At 37.7% G+C, this 15,045-nt stretch overlaps 1 protein-coding gene across 1 annotated transcript in view; it reads left to right on the top strand.

Moving 5' to 3' along the window:
- Window positions 1-367: 367 nt before the first annotated feature.
- itga6b (integrin, alpha 6b) overlaps window positions 368-15,045 on the top strand; it is a 47,641-nt gene continuing 32,963 nt past the window's right edge. The window contains exons 1-3 of the mRNA XM_065291179.2: window positions 368-615; window positions 14,369-14,496; window positions 14,607-14,686. Of these exons, the coding sequence (XP_065147251.1) occupies window positions 443-615; window positions 14,369-14,496; window positions 14,607-14,686 (381 nt within the window). The 5' untranslated portion in view covers window positions 368-442. The remainder of the gene's footprint in view (window positions 616-14,368; window positions 14,497-14,606; window positions 14,687-15,045) is intronic.

Genomic DNA, 15,045 nt, shown 5'->3' with positions numbered 1-15,045 from the left:
TTCAGTTGTCCTTGTAATGCACACCTCACGTTTTCTTTTCTATTTAATTCTGTCTTCGTACTATCCAGATTTTATTGCCTTAAAAAAAACGTCATGAAGTACGGTTCTCTATGGAAAACGTATCTTTTTAACGTCATATCTCGTTATTATGAGAAACTATGTTGTTTAAATGACACATTTCGTTACAACGACCATTTTCCAGATTGACTAAAATCATGTAATGCAGTAAACGGCGTCAAATTCTTTGTCACGTTCAAAAAAAGCAGAAGAACGCAGAACAGTAAAGATGAAAGCCAGAGGCTAAGTAAGCAGGTAGAGGCACGGTTGAGGGTGGAGAGGGAGGGACGCAGCGAGTAAAGTTCCTCCCTTATAAACATCCACAAACCCGAAGAACTTAAACTGTATTTTAATCTCAAAAACAAGACCCGAACTCAGCATCGTAATGGGATCGTACAGGACTTTAAGCTTGCCGCTTCTCAGCTTCATAGGATGGACTTTGATCTCTGCATTCAACCTGGACACGGAAAATGTTATTAAGAAAACGGGAGAACCCAAAAGCTTGTTCGGGTTTTCCCTCGACATGCACCGACAACTTGTACCTGCAGATAAACGAATGTAAGCAAACCTTTCATTGTTTCGTTTTTAACAGTAAAACAAACAACGATATGTCGTTTGGGTGGTCGATCTTCTGCAACGTACACCGCGTTTCGTATTGTATGCTTGTAAGACATATAGCCTATATGTTTGCTTACTACTAAGTTTTAAGTATGAGACCTGAATACAGACATACAGTATGCGCTTTAAGGTGACCTTCAACCACCCACTGGTTCTATTTTGTGATTGCACAAACGGCCACATGCAAGCATTTGAGATTTATGTATTTTATTAGATGTATTTTGTCCGTTGTTATGCAATGCGCAGCGTTGAATGGGAGTCCATGAGAATGACAACCGCATTCAAGTTTAAAGGTTTGTGTCAATACAAGGTAACTTAATTCACCCTGTAGTGTGCTGTGCTCGTTACTTGCCTCTGGGTAATAAACGTTGTGTGCATATTTAGGTTTCACCCTTTTATTTTTTTCTCAGTTTTTTTTTGGCAATGTTAGTTTGTAGGCGGGTCCTTAGGGTTGTTTAAAACAAACATAATGTAGCGTGTTTCAGAAAAACTAATGCATTGAAAAATGGTCAGAGTTTAGTTTGATGTGCTCTATTGTTTTACAATAAAACACACCCTTGTTGCTATGGTAACACTTAAATTTTAGTTTCTTACAAGCAAGTGAAAGAATGTGTGCAGAAGCCTGTTTCTCATACCTAAAACAAGCCATCACTGAGCTCATGTTTTTCCTGCAGAGAGTATGGAAGTATTTTCTGAACTATTTAGGAGACTTCTGAAGGATGCTAGCTAGTGTGACTGATTAGAAAGCTATTGTACAATTCCAATTTTGTACTTTTTCCATGTGTAAGAAAAATAGACAAACTGAATATTTTGGAAACGCCACATTTTCCAACCTCTCTCATCTGACATTATGCAATTTTTTATACCAGCATTTAATTTTTATGGATTTATGATGGCGAGGGATCAACTATATTTAACACACATTTCAATCCACACCCAGTGTATGAGAGTCACATTTTTTGTTACTGAAAGTTCCTCTGACTCATATCCGTGGTCTGGGGCTAGGCTGGCTGTGCTGGTGCACAACAAATGGGTTTATCAAGAACATATGCCCTACAGGTGTGTGTATATGCAGAGGTGATTCACATAACTGTAGGGTAGGGCAGGGTAGGGCAGGGTGTGCATGTTGTACTGATGTTACATTTTTTGGCCTGTCATAGCTGGCAGGAAGGAGCTCCTACTTGCTAACATAAGCAGTTTGTGTTTGTCTAACACCTTGGCATGTTCCTGCAATTCCTTTGTGTGGGGAACTTGCCTAAAAGTGTATTCTTGTGTGTCCTCACTACAGAAATACATCTTGATAATGACTCTTAACAGCAATGTTTTAACCTACACACAGACAATGACTGCGTTTACATGCACCATCATAATGCGTAAGGAGAGTAAGAAGTTAATGTCAGTAAGTTGTTTAAATGATTGGAGCTACAGTAACCTCTTCACGCCTGTTTACATGATGATTGTGTTTATTATTGACTCATTATTATTATTATTATTGACACACGTTCTTCTGGACACATTTTGTTATTTGGTGCCATGATGAAGATAGAAAAATTATGACAGTGCCTGTAATGGTTTTATACGCTGCTGTGGTGTTTTTTTTTTTTTTTTTGAGTTTTTTCTGAATGTAGGCAAGTCAAGTTCAGGGAAAACTTCCTAATGTCAAGTTTAAAAAAAAATTGTGGTTAAGGTGCATGACAATAACACACTTTAGTTAGTGTATAGATGTGTTTAAAGTGTTTACATGATCACATACTGTGATTAAAAGCAGTGTATCGCACCTGTTTTAATGAAATTATACTTGCTGCGATTATGAGCTTAACTCTTTCCCCGCCATTGACGAGATATCTCGTCAATTAAGAGAAAACGCTTCCCCGCCAATGACGAGATTTTCCGTCTTTCCGCAATACCGCTATTATCCACCAGGTGGCGCCCTTCCGCAACTTTTTAAAACCGGAAGTATTGCCCTATGACAAGCTGCTGCATGTCCGTGTCTGTTTTAAAGATCGCTCTGAATGGGATCTCTATGAAAAGTCCGTCACAAATATGGAATTATTTTTGCTTTTTGCTCAAAATATGGTGTTTTTGCAAAAACCTACCCATATTCAAAAGCTGATTGCAAAAGAATCACTAAAGGTAGGATGAAACGGTTTTTTTTGTTTGAAAGCAGAGGGTCTGTTCTTTCATTTGGTATATTGTATGTTTATTTATTTAAAGAAGAACATTTTCTGGAAGGCATTAAACTTTGGTGAAAATCATGAAAAACGCTGGCGCTGGCTGGCAACTTTTTTTAAAAACGCTGGCGGTGAAAGAGTTAATCGCATTATTTTTTTCGTAGTATTGTGTTTACATAAGGGAATGTATAATTGCAATATTGCCAAAATCCCATTATAATTGCATTAAAGCAACACTTAAGAGTTATTGCTCTTTGCTTCCCCCTACAAGTTAGAAGCGTAATTGTTCATTAACACTGTCGTAAATACTGCAGCATAGCTGGCTCTGATTGGATTGTAGGTCTGCCGTAAAGCAAGTTTTTGTAGTTTTCACTCGAACTACAGGACCACTACCCGATGGTTGGAAACTTCTTTAGTGCGGTTTTGGCCGATAGAGGGCTGCAAAGCGAATGTGAAAGTGCCATTCACCCTGTTTTGAGTGGATGAACCACTGAAACTTTTTTGGAAACGTTATTTGGTAACACTTTATTTCGATAGTCCACTTTAGACATTTTACTAATTATAAGTAACTTTGCAACTACTTATCAACTACTTATCAACTACCAATCTTTAGATAATTAGTAAACTGTCTGCTTAATATCTACTAACACTTGATTGCGATGATATCTCAACAGACATTCAACTGTCTAGAAGTATCTTTGCATGTGCATGTCAACTTATTCCACTAACCCAAACCTCTTCCCTAACCCTAACCCTTACAGTCTACTAATACTCTAATGACAGTTAGTTGGCGTATAGTTGCAAATTATTGAAAGTTAGTTGATATGTAGTTGCAAAGTTATTTATAGTTAGTAGAATGTCTAAAGTGGACTATCAAAATAAAGTGTAACCCGTTATTTTAAGGTAAAAAAAACCTCTTTGGTGTTGCTTTAATAAACGTAGTCCTTACCTTCTTTGTTATTGGATTCTTCACTTTAATACCTTAGTTATTGTTTTTGGGTGAGTTTTGTGGTACTGAATGATCAAAGAACTGGAGTGTTTACTGGCTTCATTCATATTTGAATGAATAATGTTAACGGGACAGTAATTAGGATTTTACCCCATCTAGTGGTGAAATTGTATTTTGCATTCAAACGAAAAGTGCTCTCTAGCGCCTCGCTTTTTCAAATGCGTATTGCAACTACGTAGCCGTTATGTACTCACTGATCTCCTTGTCCATTTTAGCTGGTTCACGTGTTCTGAAAAGAAACCCATTGTGGAAACGCGTTGCGGTAGGCTAGTTCTCTTTGTCCCTCTATATTATAGTTTCTCAATATGGTGGAACAATGTGGAAGCCTTCTTGGACCTACCCGTTTAAAGTAAGTAAAGAGAAGAAATTCTACACCCTGTTCTGATAAGTTGCCCATACAGTTGCTAAGAAGGACATTCTTGGGTTCTTTCCAGAGCCTGCTGAAATCAGTATAAATACGTGTTTAATTCCGCAAAATATGCTTAATGTTACAGTCACTGCCTTTGGTGTCCAGCATAAGAGAACATTCCAACTTGGACCCATTGTGTGAGCTGTCTCTTTAATACCACATGGTTTTTATGCATGTTGCTGCTGATGGGGCTGACATTTTTGACACACCCACCAAACAAGAGAAAATGTAGGGATGGGCACTAGTACTCGATTGCGCGAGTACTCGAACGTGGCATTGATAATCGATCAAAAAAACGAAGATCATGTAGGATTATTTATAGGGATGCACCGAATATTCGGCCACCGAAAATTTTCGGCCGAAAATAGCCCAAAAGAGCATTTTCGGCTTTCGGCCGAAAGACTTTTATCACCGAAACAATACGGCCGAAATGTTGTGATGACGCAAACAGAAACCGCGCCCTGCACGTGCTTGTCTGAAGCAACATGTATGCGGCGTGGATGTATTTAACCGCAAAAAGGCGCTAAAGTACGCACAGAGGCACATGCGGTTGTGTCCGGTCCAGACGTGATCATCACAGTGAGTACGCCCTTGAAAGATCAGAACTCTTGATGTGTAAACTTTAGAGAGAGTCGCGCAAATGTGTCTCATACTGTATAGTCCATTAACATACATGTGCCGAATAAAGCAATGAAAAACAACGTAACGTTTTTATGCTGCGCTGTTTGGGTTTCGAATTCGTTCTCTGTGTGCGCGCGCGCATTTATGTGCCCTCAATAGTGCACACACGAGTAAGACGCAAACAAGCGAACGTAAAATCTTTCTGTTATTGACAGGGCACATATAAACAAAATTATCTCCAAAGTATTCTTTTTCTAATAAAAACATTTGTTTATGTCTTAAGTGTATGTATAGATTACAGTCATAAACCAGTCTCTGCTTACAGTAACCTCAAATAACCTACTGAAGTCTAACAAAGAGACAAATAGCTCTAAAAATAATAATATATTTAATTTATACATTAAAGACAGTGTTATGACTCATTTAATTTGATTTCTGTACCAAATGCTAATGTTAGCCCTTATTAACTCTTTCACCGCCAGCATTTTTAAAAAAAAGTTGCCAGCCAGCGCCAGCGTTTTTCATGATTTTCACCAAAGTTTAATGCCTTCCAGAAAATGTTCTTCTTTAAATATATAAACATACAATATACCAAATGAAAGAACAGACCCTCTGCTTTCAAACAAAAAAAAACCGTTTCATCCTACCTTTAGTGGTTCTTTTGCAATCAGCTTTTGAATATGGGTAGGTTTTTGCAAAAACACCATATTTTGAGCAAAAAGCAGAGATAATTCCATTTTTATGACGGACTTTTCATAGAGATCATATTCAGAGCGATCTTTAAAACAGACACGGACATGCAGCAGCTTGCCATAGGGCAATACTTCCGGTTTTAAAAAGTTGCGGAAGGGCGCCACCTGGTGGATAATAGCGGTATTGCGGAAAGATGGAAAATCTCGTCATTGGCGGGGAAGCGTTTTCTCTTAATTGACGAGATATCTCGTCAATGGCGGGGAAAGAGTTAATGTGCAGCTTTGTTCTTTTTTATAAATGTTTGTAATTTCTTTATTTGTTATTAGATTTTCCCCACCCCCTTTTTGCTGATCTGAAATATAATCCGATCCATGCCTCAAAAACTGTAATGTGATCTGAACCGTGAGTTTTGTGATCTGTAACAAACCCCTAGTAAAGTTAGTACACAGTGATAGCCATAAATGCATTTGTACTAATAATTGGCATAATAATTTATTTCGGTGTTTCGGTTTCGGTTTTTCGGCCTTGGTTTCCTCATTTTCGGTTTTCGGTTTCGGCCAAGAATTTTCATTTCGGTGCATCCCTAATTATTTATTTATTTATTTATTTATTTATCGTGGATATGGCGGCATTTGGATGTCTGGTTAGCATTACAAGCGTATGTGGTAGTAAAGACTGGGTCTGGAGATGTGTGTTTGGCGTCGTGTCGAGCTACACAGAACGAGGTATGACATCAGTAACATTACCATGCGTGATTCAAAAACAAACAGATAATTCCGCGCAACCATGCCGCAGCAACCCGCTGATCCACGCAATGCGCGGCAGCCCACGAAGCTGGTCACAACTCACATCACTGAGGCACTATGGTTTAAAAGGATGCCGTGATTTTCGGAAATACAGTCAGCCAGGTGCAAAATGAACATCAAAGGTGTCAAAAGTTCAACAGGTTATCAACTCATATTTAAACATCAAATGTCAAGAGATACCGGAGAGCCATACGAGCATTAACATTACATCTTGACTGAGAACAGGTAAGAGGACGACATGACACAGCTAAACGCTAAAATGATAGCAAAACACTTAAAGCTGCTTAATGTCATAAAGCTTGAGCTTTGACTGGACGTGTTTAAAAGTGCGCTGTTTATGATGCACATCCACAAAGGGAGTTGAACTTTCTTTTTTTTTTTTAGATAACTTAGTTGAAAACTTAGTTGAAGTCTTGCATTTTATGCAGATAGATGCACGTTGTACATTTATGTTGTATAAAGGCTTAATATTATGCAGAGTGCGTCATATAGAAAGCACTTTGTGTTTATTAACTCACTTCATCACGCAGCTTTTCCTGTTAGAGATTTCTGTTAAAAACATTTAATTCATTAAAAATCTAGTATGTGTTCATTGTTCTGTCATAGTTTCTTCGAAATTAAGTTTTATTTGAGTGTTTTTAATAAAAATATTTTCATTTTCACCATGCGGGGACCCCGCCCCTTTGATTGCCCCGCCCCCAGTTAATCGAGTACTCGTTCTTCAGACCTATGGATTAATCGAAATAAAAAAATGACATAAATGCACATCCCTAAGAAAATGTATCTCAAACCCATTGAACACTGTTTCCAGGAAACATGTTTTTCAACCCAGAAACCATAGCAAAACGTGTGCACCAGTTAGAGCTTGAACGTGCCTCTGATTCAACTCATCAACCTCCTTCCCGAATGTTAAAGGTGACATTAATTAGGCGTTGTATAAATGCGAAGATTTAAAACTGTTAGCTGCGCACAATTTAAAAATGGATTTGCGATTTACCTCTATATGCGCGTGTTCTTTGTGCATGTTCATTCTATGAATCACACATACGCACTTTTGAGAAATGATTGTAAGATAAAATGTAGGACGTTTTCAGCATTTTATAAATAAGGCCCCAGATGCCCAGGTCAGAAAAAACTGGATAGAAGACCAAAAACGTGTAAAGAATAAACTTATGTATATAGTCATGTCACTCATATCCTTACAGTATGCTAACTAGAAAACCATCCACTAGGACATAACTTATTGTATATAGTTTATTGTACAACAGTTCTTTTTGGTTCTCGTATCTGATTGGCCAAGAGCCGTGCGATATTGTCCTGATAACGTAACAGTAACCGCTTCACCGTTTGTATCATTCTGCCACCTGCTGGTCATGTTAGTATTAGTGAATAGAGGTTCTTTAAACAGGCTCATCTCTGACTGGAAAAACTGCACGCACACACGGATACACACAGACGCGCTATTTTTACTCTCCGTGTTTCTCATTAGCATTGTCGGCCGTTAAGCGTGGGCTAAAGCTCAGACATGGGCGTGGCTCTGTAGCAGCTCTCTAGCGCCCCCTTTCATCTAAAATTTTCATTTAGTTTTACCTACAGTCCTGAAATGTGGTAAGTACATTGCTCTCATTTAAACAAATAACTTTCAAATTTACAGTCATTAGCTCCACCCAACAGGAAGTCCGCCATTTTGGATTTTATGCAGATTTTTGGACATTTGAATGCCCTGAACTTTTAAATACTCCTCCTAGGGGATTGACACTAAACGTGGTGAACATGATGTCAAGACATTGGAGGTGCTAAATTGCGAACAGATTTTTGATATCTCAAACGTTGTTGCCATGGCACTGTGTCAAACTTACATATTTAGGGCATATTAAGTAGAGCCCGACCGATATGGATTTTTGGGGGCCAATATTAACTCGTAAAGAGCAGATTTATAAGCTGATATTTTGATTTTTAAAATAAACTGGATATTAGACCCATTTCCTATAAACTGCACTTACACAATATTCAATAGCAAAATATCTGCCTGTTCTATGCACTGTATAAACCATTTTCCAGAAGGGATTATGTTAAAAAAAGCCTTAGATTACAGCCTCAATGACTAAACAATTGCACATCAAAAGTATATAATTTTTAAATGATCAAAAAACTGTCTGGTTTTAAACATTTGTTGTAAGATTGAAAGTGATTTACCGGTAAGTGCTGTGTGTGAACGAAAAATATAGAATTATCGGCTTTAAGAACGGACGACGTCAGACCGCGCTGACAGCTTAGGGCCAATCAGAACGTTTTAAAACAGATGACGCGTTTCCCCCTGAAGTGTTTGCGGACATTTCCACACACATGCTGCTTAAAAGTCGAGCACACTTGAAGCTTACATCCGCATTTCTTTAACAAAGTTGTTTACCATCTTACCATCTATTTGGCAAACTGCCAACGTCCTTAGCATATTCTCTGTGAAGCCCCATTTGACGCCGCCAAACGCAATGTTGTTTGGTCACAAGCAACTTCACGACCGTCAGCGTTTGCCACAGATGTAAAAACAACAAAATACGTACCGTGGATATTAAGTCATAACCCGCCATTGTTTACAAATACGACACTGAGCTTGCGGCGCGCGCCACAGGTAACCTCCGCTTTTTCTCTGAGTTTACATGCCGGGGTGTAATGCTCTGCAATCGGCTTGGCTGATAGCTTTCTTCAGTAGTGGATTTCTGGTGCTGTTGTCAACTGAGGTGTTGCAGACCTCCCTCTGGTGGGCAAACTATGCAACACTCATAACATAAGTGAAGCATGAGAGACTGTTTCTCATGTTTTATTGGCCGTTATAAACGCAGATGCCGATATAAATGCAATTAGTTCATATTGGCCGATAATATCGGTCGGGCTCTAATATTTAGGGCTCTTGGCGTGCTTAGATTAACTTAAAATTTGGCAAATCAAATTTGCACCTGGGAGGTGTCATGATTCTGCCCTCTTGTCCTTGTTAATACCCTTGTGTTTGCTGCCCCGTGCTCGTTCGTTTTGTACCTTTCATGTGAGAAGTTTGCTCTATTGTCAAGTCCAAGTCAAGTCAAGTTTATTGTCTAGTTTATATTCAAGTTTAGGGTTTGATCTGTCTAGTATCTTGTTTATGTTGTTTGGCCCACTCGTGGGTTTTTGTTTTCCTCTTTTTGTTTGTTAATAAAAGTATCTTTTGTGGAACTGCTGTCTGCGCTTTGGTTCTGTCCTCCTGATTCCTGACATGGATGTGCATAAAAGGTCCGGTCAAGCGCATAATTAACAAAATAACCGTCTGCACCCCAAAGCCTTTTTACTATGACAGTTTTAAGCAATTAACTCTTTCCCCACCAGCATTTTTTAAAAAAGTTGCCAGCCAGCGCCAGCATTTTTCATGATTTTCACAAAAGTTTAATGCCTTCCAGAAAATGCTCTTCTTTAAATATACAAACAAACAATATATCAGATGAAAGAACAGACCCTCTGCTTTCAAAAAAAAAAAAAAAAAAAAACGTTTCATCCTACCTTCATTAGTTCTCTTGTAATCACCTCTCAAACATGGGTAGGTTTCTTCAAAAACACCCAATTTTGAGCAAAAAGCTGAGATAATTCCATTTTGATAGAGATCAGATGCAGAGCGATCTTTAAAACATACACAAGTTCTTTCTCTTTCACGTGAGGGCAATACTTCCGGGTTGAATAAGTTGCGGAAGTGCGCCACCTGGTGGATAATAGCGGTATTGCGGAAAGACGGAAAATCTCGTCATTGGCGGGGAAGCGTTTTCTCTTAATTGACAAGATATCTCGTCAATGGCGGTGAAAGAGTTAAGGAAAATATATTTAGCATAATTATTTGATCAAACGTACCAATTATATATTTTCCTAAACACTGCCATGATTAATAATTACTATTGTTCTCGTAAATTCTCCATTAAAATTATTGGTTTTACAAATAAAATGCACTATACACATTGAACCCTTTCCCCGCCAGCATTAAAATTGCCACACACAAAATGTGTGTGGCAATTTTAATTTGTTCAAGAAAATTACAGTAGTTTTTTTTTATTTTATTATGCTTAAACAAAAAAATATACAGAACAAAATTACAGTAGTACTGGCAGGTATCGGCTGATAGTCAGAATTCTGGTGTTGGATTGGAAATGAAAAAAGTGGTATCGGGACATCCCTACTCCACAGCATCTGGCAATCTGTGTCAACTCTCTGAAGTTCCCGAAGTTTTGATTACATTATGTCAGTTGTTGATCTACTGAATTAGTAATTTGCTAGTTTGTTTTTGTATTTCTGTCTATAATTATAATTATAGCTAATCTATAATTTGTTGATCTCAGTTTCATATCCCACTGTGCAGTGGGTCCAGTCAGAATGGAATTTGGCGAACTTTTCTTTCCTGTGATTCTCTAAGCTTCCTGTGTAGGAGTAGACATGTAACTCAGGCTAAACCTCTGGGTCAGTAAGAATAAGCTGGTACAGGATCCGTCTTACAGCTCGTCTCGTTTGAAAAGTAACACTTCTGGATTATTAATGAAAAACATCAATGTGTGAACACAAAAAACTGAAGAGCTTTCCATGTTTGATGCATCTATACTGCACATCCTGAACTTGACTGTATTTTCATCAACATTATTGGAGTGAACCCAAAGATAACTGCATGTTTTTAAAACTTTAAGGTATGTTCTTGTGGTAATGTGTGGACGTCCGCATGTGGCATTGTGGTGCTTGGAGAGCGCTTTGGGAGGAGACTGCTCTGTGGCTGCTTTTAGACTGCCAATGTTTAGGACTGACAGCACATTTGCTTACAGGTGCACAGATTTGAAATATACTTGTGGTGGTAGCCGGTGAAAAAGGCAATCATTACCCAATCATTCAAAAATAATGCACACCCAAGGTGGTTATGTGGCACGATTCGAAGCGGTTACCAAAGACATTGCTTTGGTGGTTATTTTAAGACATTTGACAGGTTAGGTGTGCGTTTTACAGAAAAAAATCAACACCCATGGAACATTTCCTAACCAATCAGAATAAAGCATTCAACAGCCCCAGTGGTATAATTTAATTTATTGAACATTTATATTAATTTCACATTATACTTTATAAATCCAAACACCTCAAACTCTCTTGGCCTTTGGACACTGTTTGTCAAAACACTACAAAAACACTTTACTGTTTTTGCACAGATATGTGGAGCAATGCTTGTGAAGATGACACATTTGAAAGAATTTCTTGGGTTTAGAAATACTATCTATTAAATCTATTGAATACAATAAAATGTATAGTATATTAATGATAGACAGTGCAGGTCTAGAGATTATTAATGTGAGCGGTGTTATAATGGTTTATGTTTCTTTCTTTACTTATTAGCAGTAGAAGTGCCTCATATTCCTTTCTTGCAGATTGAAAGAGCTTATTTCATATTTAAAAGTTTACTTGCTGTCCAAATGACGGGTGACTATAGCTTTGTGTTTTTATATCTTGAGTCAGCTTATATAAGGACTTTTTGGGACTTATTTACCATATCCCCCAGAGTAAGTCCATACCCTTTTTCATCTTTGTGCATGCCGTAACTCAGTCTGACGCACCCACCGCTAGCCTGGCTTAGCACAAAGCGGAGTGATATAAGCTCAAGTCCCAAAAACGCGCCTTGTTCCTTTAAGCTATAATTGCTCGCTCAGTGCAATAGGCTGACATTAGCATTGCTTATGTGCTACCACCTCTGTGCTCTCTGAGCAAACATTTTGAATATAAAAAGATGGTTCATTAATAATATTATTATAAAAAAATTGGAGACATTCAAGCAGACCCTGTAATCTAATTGATGTGCAGCAAAGAGCCCCTATTGTGACCCTGTTTACAAGATGTAAAATGAACTTTTATCGATCCTTGCCCAAGCACACTTTTATCATTAGGATGCAATTGTCTGAGGAAAATAGGAAAGCGCTCTCTTAACACCCAAGCCCATAGTGATGTAAAATTTGTGTAATTTTAGATAAATATACATTTACCCAAAAATGTCTGTTTTAACATCATATTTTGCCCATATGTTTTTCCCTATAGCTTGAGGTCTGTGAAATCTTTGAAGCACATCTGGAGCTGTAATTCAGCTGCTGTCAGTTTGTAATGTGATCCATGACACTCCAAACCTCCTCAGAAAACCCAGATCTTGCAACATAACAACTACTGCAGATTCCTAAAACCGTTTTATGCTGAGTAACAGAGAGTATTTACAAATACTTTATTGACATTGTTTGCATGTTTGGCATATTTCATTCAGATCTTTGTAGACAACGCGTGTTTTTCTACTGTTGTTTGATAGTGTTGATAGGGTTTCTTAGGGCGTTTTCACATTAGCACTTTTGGTGCGCACCCGGGTTCGATTGACATCAGAGTTCGGTACATTTGGATGATGTGAACGCTGTCTTCCGAACTCGGGTGCGCACCCGCGAAACGTACTCGAGTCCGCTTAAAAAGGGTGGTCTGGGGTTCGTTTCATGTGAACTCCAGATCGGTTCGCTGCTAATGTGAGCGCAATCGTACCAAATCGCGTTTTTATCACTGAAGTCCGAATCAAGTCTGGAGTCTTTTGTCACAAGTCGAGTCTCGAGTCATTTCATGCGTTGTAGAGGGGAGAAGTGCACCTATTTTATTGCTAAAAACTATTTTGTGTATTTGGTATAATACAATGTGTTTGTGGAGTAACAGGAGTTAACTTACAGGCTGAATCTGAAGCGGGGGGAATTATTATAATGTCAATCTTTACTACATCACCAATCCCAAGAAGTAAACTGTTGCCTACAATCTGTGTGTTTGTTGTAGTCCAAGAAAAGAGATTTACGTTGGAGACAATAACTTGCATCATCGTTAACTTTGGGGTTTTGTACTTTTTGCATATACTAATACAGACTTACACACCAAAGGACATGTAATATTGTGAATCTGACAATAGAAAACTGACAAATTCTCCTGCTCTTGAAAATGTGTGCAATGAATAGCAAGGCTTATATGGCTATTTTTGCCCAACACAAAGGAAAGTTTGTGTTGCCCTTGAACAAAAACAGCACTGTCTCTGTCAGTTTGGAAAATGTGATGGCCTATTTCCTTTTTTTTTTGTGGACTGCCGTCTTAACTCTCGATTAGGCATCCTTAGCAATCTCGAATTGAGCAGTGATTGACAAATTTATCAGTGTATGCTGAACTATTTTTAAGCAAATGATTGTATTGGTTCACCAAATTGGTGAATGAAATAAACTGAGTGATGAAATTGCTTGACAGCAATATTTGATTTAAAATTAAAATTAAAAGTTTTAAAACAGCTTTACATGAAAGATTAAGAAAATTAGCAATGAAAATTTGATATTTTTAACCCCTGAATGGTGGAAGCAAACTGACACATTTATTGTTCCTTCAGCAGTCTGGTGAGAGTATTGTGGGAAATGTAGGCATATTTGCAGTTATAGCCTTTTCTTTGTTACCACCAACCAAAGTCAGACCAAAGATACAGTTTTTGTGTTGTTGTGGATATCTTAAGTCTTCCGTGGCCTATGTTTCTTTTATTCAGAGGAGAAAAGATCTCTTTAGTTTTGTAGTTAAAAGAGTGGATTGAAGAAAGTCTTTCCCCTACTATGACTGGTAGCTTTACTGAACATTCCCTGATGTCAAACAATGGCTTTTTTCATTGTGAGCTGTTGAATATGCATTGTTCAATCTTTCTAAAGACTCAATTGTAGAAAAAAAAAAGAAAGATATTTGAATGACACTTTCTGAGCCTTTACTGCTACTCAAATGTAACATGTTTTCACAAAAACAGTAATGAATGGTGGACTGAGTTAAGTTGTAAAAGAGCATTCCAGAGACAGTTGAGAAAAACAACCGTGAACAATTATTTTATGTCATAGAATTTCAGCACAAGAAAGGGACCAATCCCGGTACAAAATGATTACATTTATGTCTTTTTGTTTGTTTACAGGTTGCTGGTTGGTGCCCCCAGAGCTGAAAAATTGTCTAAACAGAAGTCAGAGAAAACAGGGGGCTTGTACAAATGTGACATCAATTCTGCAAGCCCTTCATGCGAGCGCGTAATATTTGACAATGAGGGTAAAACACATAAATACATGTTAAAGCATTAAACAATTAAAATATTTGAAATAAGTGTGAGGTACTGTGTTATATTTTGTGTTAAGTGAGATCCTTTATTTTGTATGTAGAAAACGAGAATATTGAAAATAAGACGAACCAATGGATGGGAGTTACTGTACGGAGCCAGGGACCTGGAGGAAAGATATTGGTAATAGTCTACTGCATGTCTGTGTGTTTTAATTGTTGGACCATGTTACTATAAATAAGCTAGTTGCCATCCGTTATTATCCTTTTTTGGTGGTGCCAATAACATAGAGTTATTTTTGTATATGTTTAAGGAAGAAACTCTTTTGAGAAGATGATTCATTAGCTGCCTTACATTTTAAGTTGAATCAGATTGGCTTTGAATGTATTATTTTACATTTTTACTAAACTTATCAGAATAGGTTAAGCAATTTAAAATAGTTTTATTATTTACAGCAACACATGAAAAAAGCTGAAATTGCTTAACCTAATCTAATACATCGACATGAGAGTTAAAAGTGCATTCTAAAAGTCATATATCCC

This window comes from Paramisgurnus dabryanus, chromosome 23, assembly GCF_030506205.2.
Source record: "Paramisgurnus dabryanus chromosome 23, PD_genome_1.1, whole genome shotgun sequence".
Lineage (NCBI taxonomy): Eukaryota > Metazoa > Chordata > Actinopteri > Cypriniformes > Cobitidae > Paramisgurnus > Paramisgurnus dabryanus.
This window is presented reverse-complemented; position numbering and strand designations above follow the sequence as displayed.